The sequence below is a fragment of the Ascaphus truei genome, chromosome 12, assembly GCF_040206685.1.
Source record: "Ascaphus truei isolate aAscTru1 chromosome 12, aAscTru1.hap1, whole genome shotgun sequence".
Classification (NCBI taxonomy): domain Eukaryota; kingdom Metazoa; phylum Chordata; class Amphibia; order Anura; family Ascaphidae; genus Ascaphus; species Ascaphus truei.
Window position 1 is genome coordinate 14,499,564 of NC_134494.1, and position 14,890 is coordinate 14,514,453.

General features: G+C 46.1%; 1 protein-coding gene across 11 annotated transcripts in view; it reads left to right on the forward strand.

The window, feature by feature from the left end:
- Positions 1–14,890, forward strand: part of LOC142463912 (endoplasmic reticulum-Golgi intermediate compartment protein 3-like) — a 102,716-nt gene that overhangs the window by 21,743 nt on the left and 66,083 nt on the right. For 9 of the 11 annotated variants that reach the window (XR_012787535.1, XR_012787533.1, XR_012787537.1 and 6 more), the window contains 3 exons: positions 43–139; positions 5,557–5,693; positions 7,281–7,338. Coding sequence is in view for 1 of the 11 variants with exons in the window: in XM_075566764.1 (XP_075422879.1) it covers positions 5,637–5,693; positions 7,281–7,338 (115 nt within the window). In the remaining 10 variants the exon portion in view is untranslated. Of the gene's footprint in view, positions 1–42; positions 140–5,556; positions 5,694–7,280; positions 7,339–12,213; positions 12,602–14,890 lie in introns of those variants that run through there. The other 2 variants (XR_012787530.1, XR_012787529.1) reach the window with 2 other exon arrangements.

Below are 14,890 nucleotides of genomic sequence, written 5' to 3' on the forward strand. Positions count from 1 at the left end.
GACTGCACCGTCACCGCTTATTTCCATCATACTCCATTCCAGATCTAGGGAAAGCGGAAGAGGAGACGGTGTTTGATCCAACTTCCTTAGACCCCGAACGCTGCGAAAGCTGCTACGGAGCTGAGACTGAAGATATCCGGTAATTGCATGGCAACCTTTTTACAGTGCTGGGGTTCCTGGCTCCCACCGGCACTTCCGTGTCACGTGATCGCCCATGTGGCTGTCGCATGACGCAACTGGTGCATGGATGCCAGAAACATAAGTGGAGTAGTTGGCCCACGGATAGGGGCCTTCACCGCCCTCGGACAGTTGGCTGCTGCTGTTTAGCCGCTGGCCAGTTTTTGGTATTGAGGTAAGTGATTAGGAGTTTTTTTTTTTTTTTTAGGGTATGGGCTTACCGGTTTCGGGTTTAGAGAACGGCCTTTCTGGGTTACCCTTTTTAGGGTAGACGTCCACGACGATTTGTCCTACACTTCGGCCTGAATTTCCCCTGCAACATACTAAAGTGGCCATGCCGTACTAGGTATGTCAAAAGGAAGCTGTGAAGGTTATATGGGGGAGCGGATCTCACCCCGGAGATCGTGTGCCAATGGAAATGTCACCGCATCCGGTGACGTTTTGAAGGTGGCAGTCCCTTCTAGCTTACAAATAAACATACCGGTACAATCCCACGCAGCAAACTGTACAGAAAACCTTTTGTAAAGAATGGACCAACTGAATTGGCTTCCTTAAATGAATCAAATTGTGCGGAAAGCAGAAGATCTGTCTGCCATGGGTTCCCTGTAAAATAATTACACGTGATATTTCTTTGGGGCATTTCAATGGTGAGGGGTTTGCCAATGAAGTGTTTTCTTTCCCCTTGTCCCACCCTGTCCTTATCGGAGAACCAATAAAGATTAGGGGGGCAGAGGAGAGGGGGCTCTGTCTGTGTAAACTCTTGTTTAAAAACTCGGGTGACATGAGTTTGCCCTCTTTAGATGCTCTGGCAGGTTGGGGTATGGCTGAGATTTTTCCATTTTCTGTGATAGTAGGGTAGACCTATATTAAGTGTGTGTTGGGTGTAATTGTGATCATGTCAAGGAAGCGTTTTTTATTTATTTTTTTATGATCGTAACGTTAAAATTGTTGGTTATTTGCAAGTTCTGTAGTGCTTGAGGATGCGATCTATCGCGTTAGATAGTGTCCCGTGTGTGTATATCTCTGTCGTGGTGTTTGGTCCTTTGCAGTTATGTTTTAACTCAAGAGTTGCAATTCAAATGATTATAAATATTATTTATATTCTAATATGTTGGTAATCCTTTGCAGACGTTATGCTTGAATATATATTCATACTACTATTACAAATAATGTCTCGTGTTGGCTGGGTGGGCTCCTCTTCACATAATTCTTTCTGCCTTTGGTAGGTAGGCCGCTGACCACAGCATTGTGAGGTCACGTGAGCTGATCAGTGACATCATAACGCAGTGTGTTGGTTAGCTATAAATGCTGGAGCCTGCTAGGCGCAGTTATCAGACATTGGTTGGCATGGAGCAGAGGAGGTGAAGGGTTTCGTTGTGCCAGCATCAGCTTGGTTAACGCCAATAACATCCTGAGAACCAATACAGGTAGAGAGGTGTGCAGCTTATTCTAACAAGGGGCAGGGTTGAATTCGCGATGTTTTTTCTTAATTGGGTGAATATTCCCCTAGTAATATTAAAAAAAAAAAATCTGTCTCGAGTTTCCTAGCTGTTGGCCTCTCCACCCCAACAAGAACGTCGACGGCTGGCGCAAGGTGGCTCTGTCACGTTCCACGGCTGGCTCGGTTAATTTAAAATTGTTCAACCGTTTCAATTTGTGCTACGAACGATCAAATAAAAATATCACTTGTGAGCACGTTAACAGGTCTGCAACCCTGCCTTTCCCCATTATCTAACAGGATACTATGCTTCCACTACAGCTAGGGATTCTGGGTAATGACATGCAAATGAGCACTCGGTTTCCCCTTTTGCTTCTTATCCATTTTAACATGGGACCCATATAAGCTTCTGCCTGCCGCATTACACAGCTTTGCAGCACAGCCGGGGTTACAGAAGTACAGAGCCTGTAACCTACTCACATGATCCTACCCATGTTTTTCCTTTGCCAGAATATTCTTTAAATCCTAGAGAATATAAAAGCAACTCGCAATACCGATTTACCTTGGCATTTTATTACATAAAGCAGATTACTTTTTGTGCTCGGAGTACACAATGATTGGGCGCCACGCTCGCATCGCGTTCTAAGCGGATTCGCGTTGTAACGGGGTTGAGCTGTATCATTGTTATTGATTTGTTTCAGGTTTTCCAATGCTTCTGATCACTTTAAGGAGACTTAATATTATGAAAAGTGTATAGGTCAGACAGCACCCCCTTGGAACGGAACGGGTATCAATATATACAAATACCGGTGCAACAGGAACAAAGAGGGACCCCAATTCCCTCTAGGTTAATGGTAAAAAATAAAGGTGGTTCCCAGCACTGAAAACGTATTATTTGGTAAGGGCGCTTACGGGCACGTGTCAAATGATGAAAAAAAAGCAATATTTGTTGCTGATAAAAGATATAGTGTGTGTACAGAAGGATGCAATATTCCATCTCATACAAAATATATCCGGTGATACACATCACTCGGATCATACACCAACAAGGACAATAACAGTACGATATATTCAGAATATGTATCAAAATCAACACGAGTATGTATGCGCTCCGATATTATCCACTACAAGGACTCGAGGAGAAAATCCCACGGACATGGGGCAAGGGAACACGCAATTAAACAAGGGTGGCAACGTTTCGGGGCACTAACCCAGTCTTCAGATCAGTTCCCACGTGTGAAATACAGGTGGCACTTCCCTTCTCCTAAAAAGTGCCCCCCAAAATGCCTAGATCTGCGGCGTCCCAGCTCATCGGAGTCACAGCGCGTGTGAGACGCGTGTAATTGTGTGCTATTACTCATGTTTGTTTCCTTTTGCTCTTTTTCTTTCTGTTTTTGGTTGTGTATCTAGTTTGTGTGTTCACTCAGACGTGCTCATTTTGATACATATTCTGTATATATTCTCCTGCGATTGTCCGTGTCGCTTTAGGACCTGAGTGGTGTATCACATTGTTGACCTTTTTTTGTATGAGATGTAATATTGCATGTTCCTGTACACCAAGCATGTCAAACTCAAATGCTAACAAGGGCCAAATAAACAAGGTTTAAGTCTAGGTGGGCCGCAAAAAAAAAAAAAACTTACATTTTCATAGAAACGTAGGTTTATTTCGAAAAGTAGTGTGTGTGTGTGTGTGTGTGTGTGTGTGTGTGTGTGTGTGCCTCAAGGTACTATACTGCAGGGGAGGTGTTTCCTACCTGTCTTCCGATGTCCCCCGCGTGAAACTTGAGTCAGATCCGGAAGAAAGCAGAATAGGTTATTTCGGTGTAGGTATAGGGCAGTTAAGATAAAAACGAGAGAGAGAGAGGCGCAGAGAGAGAGGCGCAGAGAGAGAGAGGCGCAGAGAGAGAGAGGCGCAGAGAGAGAGAGGCGCAGAGAGAGAGAGGCGCAGAGAGAGAGAGGCGCAGAGAGAGAGAGGCGCAGAGAGAGAGAGGCGCAGAGAGAGAGAGGCGCAGAGAGAGAGAGGCGCAGAGAGAGAGAGGCGCAGAGAGAGAGAGGCGCAGAGAGAGAGAGGCGCAGAGAGAGAGAGGCGCAGAGAGAGAGAGGCGCAGAGAGAGAGAGGCGCAGAGAGAGGCGCAGAGAGAGAGGCGCAGAGAGAGAGGCGCAGAGAGAGAGGCGCAGAGAGAGAGGCGCAGAGAGAGAGGCGCAGAGAGAGAGGCAGAGAGAGAGGCAGAGAGAGAGGCAGAGAGAGAGGCAGAGAGAGAGGCAGAGAGAGAGAGGGGGAGGGGCACAGGTGCAGAGGCACAGGGACACAGGGACACAGGCGGACAGGGACACAGGGACAGGGGGACAGAGGCAGAGGCACAGGGGCAGAGGCACACAGGGACACAGGGGCAGAGGCACACAGGGGCAGAGGCACAGGGACACAGTGGCACAGTGACACAGGGGCAGAGGCACAGGGACACAGGGGCAGGGACACAGGGACAGGGACACAGGGGCAGGCACACAGGCACACAGGGACACAGGCACAGGGGCACAGGGACACAGGGGCACGGGGACGGGCACAGGGACAGAGGCACAGGGACAGAGGCACAGGGACAGAGGCGCAGGGACACAGGGACAGAGGCACAGGGACACAGGGACACGGGGACACAGGGACACAGGCACAGGGACACGGGACACAGGGACGGGGACACAGGGACACAGGCACAGGGACACGGGACACAGGGACACAGGGACGGGGACACAGGGACACAGGCACAGGGACACGGGACACAGGGACACAGGGACACAGGGACACAGGCACAGGGACACAGGCACACAGGGACACAGGCACAGGGACACAGGGACACAGGGACACGGACACAGGGACAGGGGCACGGGGACACAGGGGCACAGGGACACAGGGGCACAGGGACAGAGGGACAGAGACACAGAGACAGAGGGACAGGGACACAGGGACAGAGGCACAGGGACAGCAGCACAGGGACAAGGGTGCAGGGGCACAGGGACAGGGGCACAGGCACTCTCTCTCTCTCCCTCTCCCTGACACTCTCTCTCTCTCTCAGACACACACACACTCAGACACACACACACTCAGGCACACACACACACACACACACACACTCAGACACACACACACACACACACACACACACTCAGACACACACACACACACACACACACACACAGACACACACACACATACATACACATACACACACACACACACACAGACACACACACACACACACAAACACACACAGATCTCCTTCTGCACGTGCAGCTCACACAGAGATTTGACAGGGGGGAGGGGGGCTGCTGTGAAGACATACCCCTGTCCGTGGGATCTCCACTGAACTGCTGAACTCTCTGCACCTCATGGAGGGGGGCGGCCATGATCTCTCTGGTTTACCAGGCTTCAAGGAGAATGCAGTCTCTCCGCCGGGGTTTTGACTCCGCCCCCGTGTCCTCCCACACACGGCACGAGTGCAGATTGACTGCACCCGGCCACCGTACGCCTCCAGCCCCTGCAGGACAGATTTTACTTCCGCCCGTGCTACTCGCTTCCCCAACACCCGCGCTCGCTTCTCCCGCGGCCAAAACTTTTTACCGCCGCCCACGCGCTCGCCGACACACACGACCGCCGCCGCGCTGGTTGGGAGCGGGCCGCAAAAATATCCATTGGGGGCCGCATGCGGCCCGCGGGCCGCATGTTTGACATGCCTGCTGTACACACTCACATCAGTAACAAATGTTCTATTGTTTTTTTCACTTAACGCGTGTGACCTTTCTTATTAACATATCTCTCGAGTGCTGGGAACCACCTTATTTTGTTAAATTAGATTATGATTCTAGAATGTGTTTCCTAGTTCTTTGTGGTTATTGTTTCACACATTTCTGTCGCTCGTAATGACATGGTTGTGTTATCTGGTTCCTCGCAGGTGTTGTACCGAAGGAAAGGCTCGGCGTTCAAGACTCCGGACTCCATAGCCCAGTGTAAGCGGGAGGGTTCAGCCAGAAGATGGAAGAGCAGAGGAACGAGGGCTACCAAGTGTACGGGTTTCTAGAAGTCAACAAGGTAAGTGCTCCTCACACGTCTCCCATATTAAGACCAATGTGACTCAATCGTCAGATCCTGCTCCTGCCTTGTAACACCATATATACAGGAGGGACTTCATAATCTTGTTACTAGGGGAGTGAAAGTAGGAGGCGTAGGACAAGACTTCATCCGTATGGTGCGAATCAAGTTACTTTAATATAAATAGTGTCCATCCGAAAACAATAAAAATGACTTATTTTTATATCTGACACTAAATTGTTTTATTCTTTTACATGTAGATATATACTAAAAGGAGAATCAAATCATAAACTAGTGTCCTAATATACATAAAAATGTGTATCCATTTATACACATATATACACACGTATATTAATGTATTTGTAAATATGTAGGTATTCAGACGTCTGTCTGTATATTGATGTATATGTAGATGGTTAAAACATGCAAAAAATATATAAATATCGTGTGAAGAATGAGAATTAAAATGTGCGAATAAGTGTGAAAAAATAAAATACTGCACATTCCAAATAGAAAAAAATGTATCTACAGATGTATCAAAGAACAAAAAGTGGGGAAGAAGTGCCACGAAATGATACACTGACTTCCAAAGTCTCGTAACTTAAAAGGAAATCTTCATTACTAAACAAGAAGCGTGAAAAACTGCACTCGCGTGCTAGATACCCTTTAACCCTTCCACTGCCAAGGGTACTTTGCAAAGCAACTACAGCGGAAGAGTTGAGGAATGTTTGGGTTGAGGGCAGCAGCAGTGTCACAGGTGCAGATAACACATTGTTGCTCTGCTTTGCGTTCGGTGTACATGCAGAGAAGTGCCAAAATGTCCCGAATGCAGGCGTGGAATTGTAAGCATTTCCTGCCCCCCAGACTGTATTCCTTGGGAAACGCTTTGGCAAGCTTCAAAGGGTTAAAAACGTCGCTAGAGGAGTCTTCCATTTTGCCAGTTCGCAGCTTTCAGCTGCTTGTCTCATCTGTAGTCTTCAAAAGAAAAGCCGTTCCCTTTATGAATAAATGTATCTCCCCCCCCGTCTCCTGGGTATGATGCAGGGGGTCTCCTGAGCTGAACTGCGTTGATTCCAGCTTCGGGGACCCCCTGCACCCTGAGATTTTAACTCAAAAGGTGCTGCCGGGATGTAATGTGGGATTAAAGGTTCGGAGGCCAATAGGAAGCCACAAGGGATGACGTTGGCCAGCTGGACCTTTAAACTTCCATATTGCGTGCCCACCCGGGGCCCTATCAGAGGTAAGTACCTCTGGGAGCAGGGGGTCCCCGGAGCTCGAATTAACACCATTCAGCTCTGAGGACCCCCTGCTTCCGAACTAGGGTTAAAAAATAAATAAAAGTAAAGACTTCAGCGGAAATTAGTCTTAAGCGAAACTAGTGATTTTTGTGGAGCATTTTGCCAATAAGCTCATCCAGTGGCATGGACTCCCCCCATGACGAATCGCGGGCAGACCCTTACTCCCACTCATATGGCACATTCCACGATTTGCGAGCTCGGGCGACCCTTTCGCCCGTTCCTAGTTCTGCGGGAAGGTCATTGCAGGTGTTCGAAGCCGTAACCAAACCAATGTGTTTCTTTGCAACAGGTCGCTGGGAACTTTCACTTCGCACCCGAGAAAAGTTTCCAGCAGTCCCATGTCCACGGTAAGCGAGGCCTTCGGGTGACCTGTCGTGTTGATATTGGGTCGTGTTCGATGGCTATTGAGATTGTATGCTGACGAGACGTCTGATCTCTGGGTGACACGGACATTTCAGTCCAGTACATCCACAATGCATCTATGGCAGGGCTGGGCAACTCCAGTCCTCTTAGGCTGCACCTGGTCAGATTTTCAGGAAAATCCCTGCTTCAACACAGATTGAGCCACCTGTGCTGAAGCAGGAACTGGTTGCGCCATCTATGCTAAAGCAGAGATATTCCTAACAATCTGATCTGTTGGTGGCCCTAAAGTAATGGACTCCCCCCCCCCCCCCCCCCTCCCGATCTATGGATAAGTGATACTTAGAACCAAGACTAGGTTAGATAAAGTGCTCGTGGGGATTGTAACGCAGATTTAAAACTGAAAAAAAAGTGTTATGTCTCTGGCGCTCGGCACTAAATACAAACTGTATATATAAATAATAATAATAATAATATACAACCAGATTCAATGGTGTAGCCCGTCCAATGAGGTGCTCCACGTGGGGATGATTAAATATGGAAAGATAATAAAAGAAAAATCATAGCATAACACTGCAAATAAAACAGTGACAGAACTAACATGAAACTAAGCACATACATATGTAACAGATGCTGAGAACAACAGGTGACAGTTAATGATAAAAAAGACATTTGATAAAACATCAATGGTATAAAACATATGGAAAAAAAAAGGCCCCAAATGGACACTCAAACTGCGGCTAAAATACCTGCTTACCGAAGGCAAGGAGGTATCAGGCGGTGGGTAAATCAAAGCGTATCCCCTCTTATGGACAAACAGCTGCTGGCTCTGGCGTCTGCTTCTCAGCGTGGTGCTCCCCTGCTTCCGCGGGGACAGACCTCTCCAGTCTGTAGCGTTCGCCTCCGTCTCCGGTCTGCGCATGCGCAGTGACAGCTGTGAGGTCGTGGCCGCAGATTCGTCTGGCACAAGCAGGGGAGCACCAGGCTGAGAAGCAGTCGCCGGAGCTTGGAGCTGTTTGTCCATAAGAGGGGATACGCTTTGATTTATCCACCGCCTGATACCTCCTTGCCTTCGGTAAGCAGATATTTTAGCCGCGGTTTGAGTGTCCATTTGGGGCCTTTTTTTCATATGTTTTATACCATTGATGTTTTATCAAATGTCTTTTTTATCATTAACTGTCACCTGTTGTTCTCAGCATCTGTTACATATGTATGTGCTTGTTTCATGTTAGTTCTGTCACTGTTTTATTTGCAGTGTTATGCTATGATTTTTCTTTTATTATCTTTCCATGTTTAATCAACTCCACGTGGAGCACCACATTGGACGGGCTACACCATTGAATCTGGTTGTATATTATTATTATTTATATATACAGTTTGTATTTAGTGCCGAGCGCCAGAGACATAACACTTTTTTTTCTATCTGTCTGACCAGGGGTCAGAGTTATTTCATAGGCAGCCAGCATTTTTTCTATAAGAATTAGCGCTACCTTATTTCTTTTTTTTTTTTTTTTTTTTTTTTTTTTTCCTGCGGATTTAAAACTGCAATGCCACTTAGGCGGGCCAAAAAAATACCCTTTTGTAATCGATTCTAGCAATGCTAAAAGCAAAGATTTGGCTGCACATTGGCTCGGAAAGCAGTGTGTATTTACATTCTGTGCTATCCGCTAATGTGCGCTTCAGTTTTATTTTTGTAATAACTTTCATATAGCGTTTTTCTCCCAATGGGACACAGCGCGTCACAATTACAGTATAGTGCGCAATACGACGCTTATATAGGAATGTTAGTCACAGTCCCTGCCCGGAGGAGCTTACAATCTGATGTAGGTGTCTGAAGCACAGGGAGATAAAGTGACTTGTCCAAGGTCACAAGGAGCCGACACCGGGAATTGAACCAGGTTCTCCTGCTTCATACTCTGTGTCATTATCAGTTGGTGTCTTTACTCATTGAGTGAGCGTGTGCGTATTATGAAACTGATAGTGTCACCTTATTTGAAAAAAAGGGGTCCCCAGAGCTGAACCGCGTGTGACACTCCAACCTACGGGTTCTCCCCTGTGTTCCCGAGGGATTTAATTTTGCCTTACAAGAATTCTCATCCGGCACAAGCAATATGACTGCTCGGGGTCAGCCTCACTCCAGGAATAGAAAGCCGCGACATGGTTAGATGACATTACAGCTTCTGATTGGCTGACCCTGCGGCTCCCCTTGTTCATATAAGGATACAGCAAATACTTGTTTGATATGGGAGGCCAGGGGTTGCTGCTTTAAATATTTTGGAGGCGTTGCATGTCTTAGTGCTTTGCGCTTACGGAAACCTTTTTATGTTGCAAAATGTTACTGCTCTTAAAAGCAAAAAAAACAAACAAAATGCTAATCGTTGCTGGGTGGGAAGGGCCGTCTGTTGTAAAGGTGTATAAATATTCCCGTGCAACCGGCTGCAGTTAAATGCTGGTGATGCCTCAGTATTTCTCTTTGCCAAATCTGCTTTTTTTTTGTACATTTTTTTTGTACATTTTTTTTGTATCCAACAATCTCTTTAGTGGCCGTGTAGAGTAAAACCCTCTATCCGTGATATAAGATTTGCAGTTATGTAGAGCGTGGCACTGTCTTGTATAGTGCTCAACTCCAGTCCTCAAGCCTCCCTCCCAACAGGTCAGGTTTTCAGGATGTCCCTGCTTCAGCACAGGTGGCTCAATCAGAGGCGGTCTTCAGCTGAGCCTCTGAGTCACCTGTCCTGAAGTAGGGACATCCTGAAGACTGATCTCAGACGCGCTATTAGAGGGGGTTGGGGTTCCTTACAATGCATCTGATCTCAGACACGCTATTAGAGAGGGTTGGGGTTCCTTACAATGCTTCTGATCTCAGAGGCGCTATTAGAGAGGGTTGGGGTTCCTTACAATGCTTCTGATCTCAGAGGCGCTATTAGAGAGGGTTGGGGTTCCTTACAATGCATCTGATCTCAGACGCGCTATTAGAGAGGGTTGGGGTTCCTTACAATGCATCTGATCTCAGACGCGCTATTAGAGAGGGTTGGGGTTCCTTACAATGCATCTGATCTCAGACGCGCTATTAGAGAGGGTTGGGGTTCCTTACAATGCATCTGATCTCAGACGCGCTATTAGAGAGGGTTGGGGTTCCTCAGTATTTCACAATATAATTATAGGATTCTTTAACCAAAAAATGTTAATCACTGGTCTACTGGATAAGAACTAGGGAAGACATCTAGAGCCCAAAAGCAACTTTGAAATTAATAAAATGTTTAGTGTTGGGCAATATACCAATATCACCCAGGGAACATGCAATATAGTATACAAAAAACGCTAGATGGCGCTCTACTAATCCCAAAGAAACAGCGATAACAAATAATCCATCAATAATACTTAATAAACATTCAATATGTAGAAAAACAGTGAATCATATAAAATAAATAAAATGTGAAAATAAAGGCAAAACCACTTATCACTCGACCCTGTAGAAAATACTGTTTCAAAAGTCTTGACGATGCACTGCTAGTTCGAGATCCAGGGGAGCGTCGCCGAATGCCCAAAAAAGAAGAAACGTGGATAGTGTAATACAGTATAAACCGTGATAAACTAAAAAAAGATATACCCTATAACTCAGCGCAAAAAAATATATAAAGTGTAAATACAATAAATATGTGAATAATAAGCTTATTGCTAAGCGAAAGCTGCCACGGGGTCTCTGCCAAACAAATTCCTCACAAACTCATTACAAACAAAAAAATGCAATGACCCGGCGCTTCAGGCTACAACAATACCCCAGAGAATAAACAATTGGGGGTGCTCCACCTAGTGACACTTCTCCTTGATAAAGGGCCTACAGGTCCGAAACGCGTAGGAGGTGTTTGTGTCCCCATGGGGGGTTTTATTCTTCTGTTATGTGCTGAATTAAAGGACGTTTTTATCTCCACACCTGGCTCCCTGTTTCCCTGGCTGTGCGCCATTTGCTGCTATTCTACTACAACAATACCCCAGTCCAATGATTAGTCCATATAGATATGGAAAGTTCTTTTCAATATTCCAGCTGATGGAGCGATGGTGATCCAATTGCTGGCTGCTGGTTCCGAACTCCTCCTAGTATGTAATGGACAAAAAGGAAAAGACCATTGCGCAGCCACAAGAATCCATAAATAACTCCACAACAGATTAAAGTAATGAACTTACAGACTTTTTGTGTTATTGTTCCTTTGAGACAATCTGTGCTTTTAACCTCTTCTCTTCCAGATATCACGAATACCACGTGTTGTATGTCTATCCTCCAGGTTTTCTGTCTGTTCACAGCATTACCACTTGGTCATAGTTCCATGTGTTCCCAGAAAGGAAAAAACATGAAAGATGATGGTTCAGATTGATAAAAATTTATTACAATAAAAATAAAAAACAGCCAAGGGCTTACTCACATAAACCAGGCTGTATAAAAACCGCTGACAACGTGCCGTCCGCAGCTTGATACAATCAGGTAGGCAGGCTTCTGGCAGGATGGCGCTATTGTTGTTTGCAAACCCTGAAGTGGCGTCTAACTCTCAGTAGTTACTCTGCGAGATTCGCCCCCTCTATTTGCTATAGCTTCCTCTATGTCAGGTTGAGGTGGCCAGCACTGCAGAATGTGCTCTGCTCACCTCTCTGGGTAACTGCCGTCAGCCCGCGCTAAGCCTCATGATGTCACACTCTGGCGTCTCTCCTGATCTCTATGCGCCTGCTTCTGACGGCACGTTGTCAGCTGTTTTTATACAGCCTGGTTTATGTGAGTAAGCCCTTGGCTGTTTTTTATTTTTATTGTAATAAATTTTTATCAATCTGCTCCATTATCTTTCATGTTTTTCCTTTCTGGGAACACATAGGAACTATGACCAAGTGGTAATGCTGTGAACAGACAGAAAACCTGAAGGATAGACATACAACACGTGGGATTCGTGATATCTGGAAGAGAAGTGGTTAAAAGCACAGATTGTCTCAAAGGAACAATAACACAGCAAGTCTGTAAGTTCATTACTTTAATCTGTTGTGGAGTTATTTATGGATTCTTGTGGCTGCGCAATGGTCTTTTCCTTTTTGTCCATTACATACTAGGAGGAGTTCGGAACCAGCAGCCAGCAATTGGATCACCATCGCTCCATCAGCTGGAATATTGAAAAGAACTTTCCATATCTATATGGACTAATCATTGGACTGGGGTATTGTTGTAGCCTGAAGCGCCGGGTTATTGCATTTTTTGTATAACAGTATAAACCGTGATTAATAAACAAAATAAGGCCCCCAATTTTCTACTCACAAGTGAAGTAGAAAAAGGAGCGTGTGTGCCAGTCTTCGACTATAATCGTCCCAGCCCCACCATCCAGACTGGGACGATTATAGTCGAAGACTGGCGCACACACTCCTTTTTCTACTTCACTTGTGAGTAGAAAATTGGGAGCCTTATTTTGTTTATTAATCACGGTTTATACTGTATTACACTATCCACATTTCTTCTTCTTTTTTGGGAATTCGGCGACGCTCCCCTGGATCTCGAACTAACATGCAATATAGAGCAGCAGTGCGGACTCTGCTTGCCTTTTTCAGCACTGTTTTTATTGTGACAATATATGGAGATATAAGCGCTGGCAATATTAAGTGTCCGGGAGGTTAAAATGAAGGCGCCCCCGAGGACAGTGTAAATGTTGCCATGGTAACCTTAGACGTTAAAGAATAACATAATCCTGTTTTTAACACGCAGGACCTGCTCCAGAATCTCATATAGGCTGCGAGACGCATCAACTCTAAAGGTGCATCTTCATATAGCCAGCCAGCAAACTTTTCTAATATGTTTTAGCGGTTTAATCGGCTTCCTTAAACTGAACCGTGCAAATAGGAAAGATTTGGCTGCTTTAGAAAAATTGGGGGGTGGAGGGGGGAAGAAATTAATTGTATTTGCATTCCTTGGGGCCTCTGAATGGGGGAGTGGCGTGTTCTTACCACTGTCCCTCCCTGTCCTTATCTGAGGGCCAATAAAGATGAGGTTAGAGAGAGATGGGGCTCTGCCTGTGCAAGTTCCTCTTGAACACACACTATCAGCCAAATGGGAGCATCTCGAGGAAATCCCACGTCTCCGTGTGTTTACAAACTGACAAAGCATTATTTCAAAAACACGTGGGCGTCATATTGTGGTAAAAAGACATCCGTCGCCCTGATGTGACCCGTAATCATATCATTGCCATTAGTACACTTTGGCCCTAGGAGGCAGAGACTCGTGCAGCGATGTTACAATCTCCTCTCGTCATAATCACTGTATTCGTTTTAATACGTTTGAATGTAATGTTCCGTTTAATGTTATGTCAAGACTAGCCAGCGCAGTTTTGTTTTTGGCAGTACGTTGGATTTGAAATTCACGCTCTGCAGTCGTTTGTTTTGCTCCCAGGTGGGACTGCGCCTTTATTGGCTTCGGCAGTGACAGACATGGAAAGGGAGCCATATCTCCAGGACATAAATACATAGGAGATTATGCAAAGACGTGCTTCTAAAATGGTGCATGGAGGGCAGTGATTCCCAACGGGTTTTGGGGAACCCTAGGGGTTCGTAGGTGTCACCAAGGTGTTTACACAAACTCTAATAGCGGCCCTTCGGCAGTATTGTGGGGTCCTGAGTGTGTATGGGGACTGCACACTTGGTTAAAACCCCCAAACTGCACCTTAGTGTTGGGGGTATCACAGTTACAGCAAGAGCTGCCAGGTGACACAGCAGCAAGGCATTGTGGGGAGTGACTTTGGAAGCTCCCGCAGTGAGTAAGAGCGATTTACCCCACTTCCCCTCTCCCACTGCTGCCTTCACACACTGAGGGGCAGTTAGGTGGTTTATTAAGCATATGTTTTCCCCACAGGCTCAGGACCCTTTACTGCCTGGGATCACTCACACAGTGTAATTAGTGAGATGGCGATGAGATTTATTAATTGGGAGTTTTGGGGGACTATTTTCTAGCAGGGGGAGCACAGGGTAACAAAGTTTGGGAAATGCTGGTCTACACCATAAAACCCATTGGGAAAGACTAAAAGACCACCATATTTACAACTTGGAGGAGAGGGGGATATGAGAACATTCTAACATATGGAGGGTTCCAACAAAGTAGAGGAAGGAAGCCCACTGTATCTCAGAGAAAAGTGTTATAACAAGAAGCCACGCTCGGAAACTGGGGGGTGGAAGGCTCCGTGAAAATGTGAAGACGTTCGTCACGGAAACGGTGGTATATTTGTGGAATTGGCTCTCAGCAGAAGTGGTATAAGGCTAATGTAGTAAGAGGATTCAAACATGCTTGTGATGGACATTAGGCCATCGTAAATATGAGCGCCAAGGATCTAGTAGGGTTGGAGTTTGACAGCCGATAGGATAATGGACAGACTGGGTGGGCAAAGTGGTTCTTGCAACAAGATTTACACTGACGAGTGGGTGACCAAAACAAGGGGTTGTTTAACCAGGATGCTCTAGTTACCCAAAAGAATTAAAGGTTGTGTACTACAGTAATGTCAGTCTCTGCTGTCTTATCTTAAT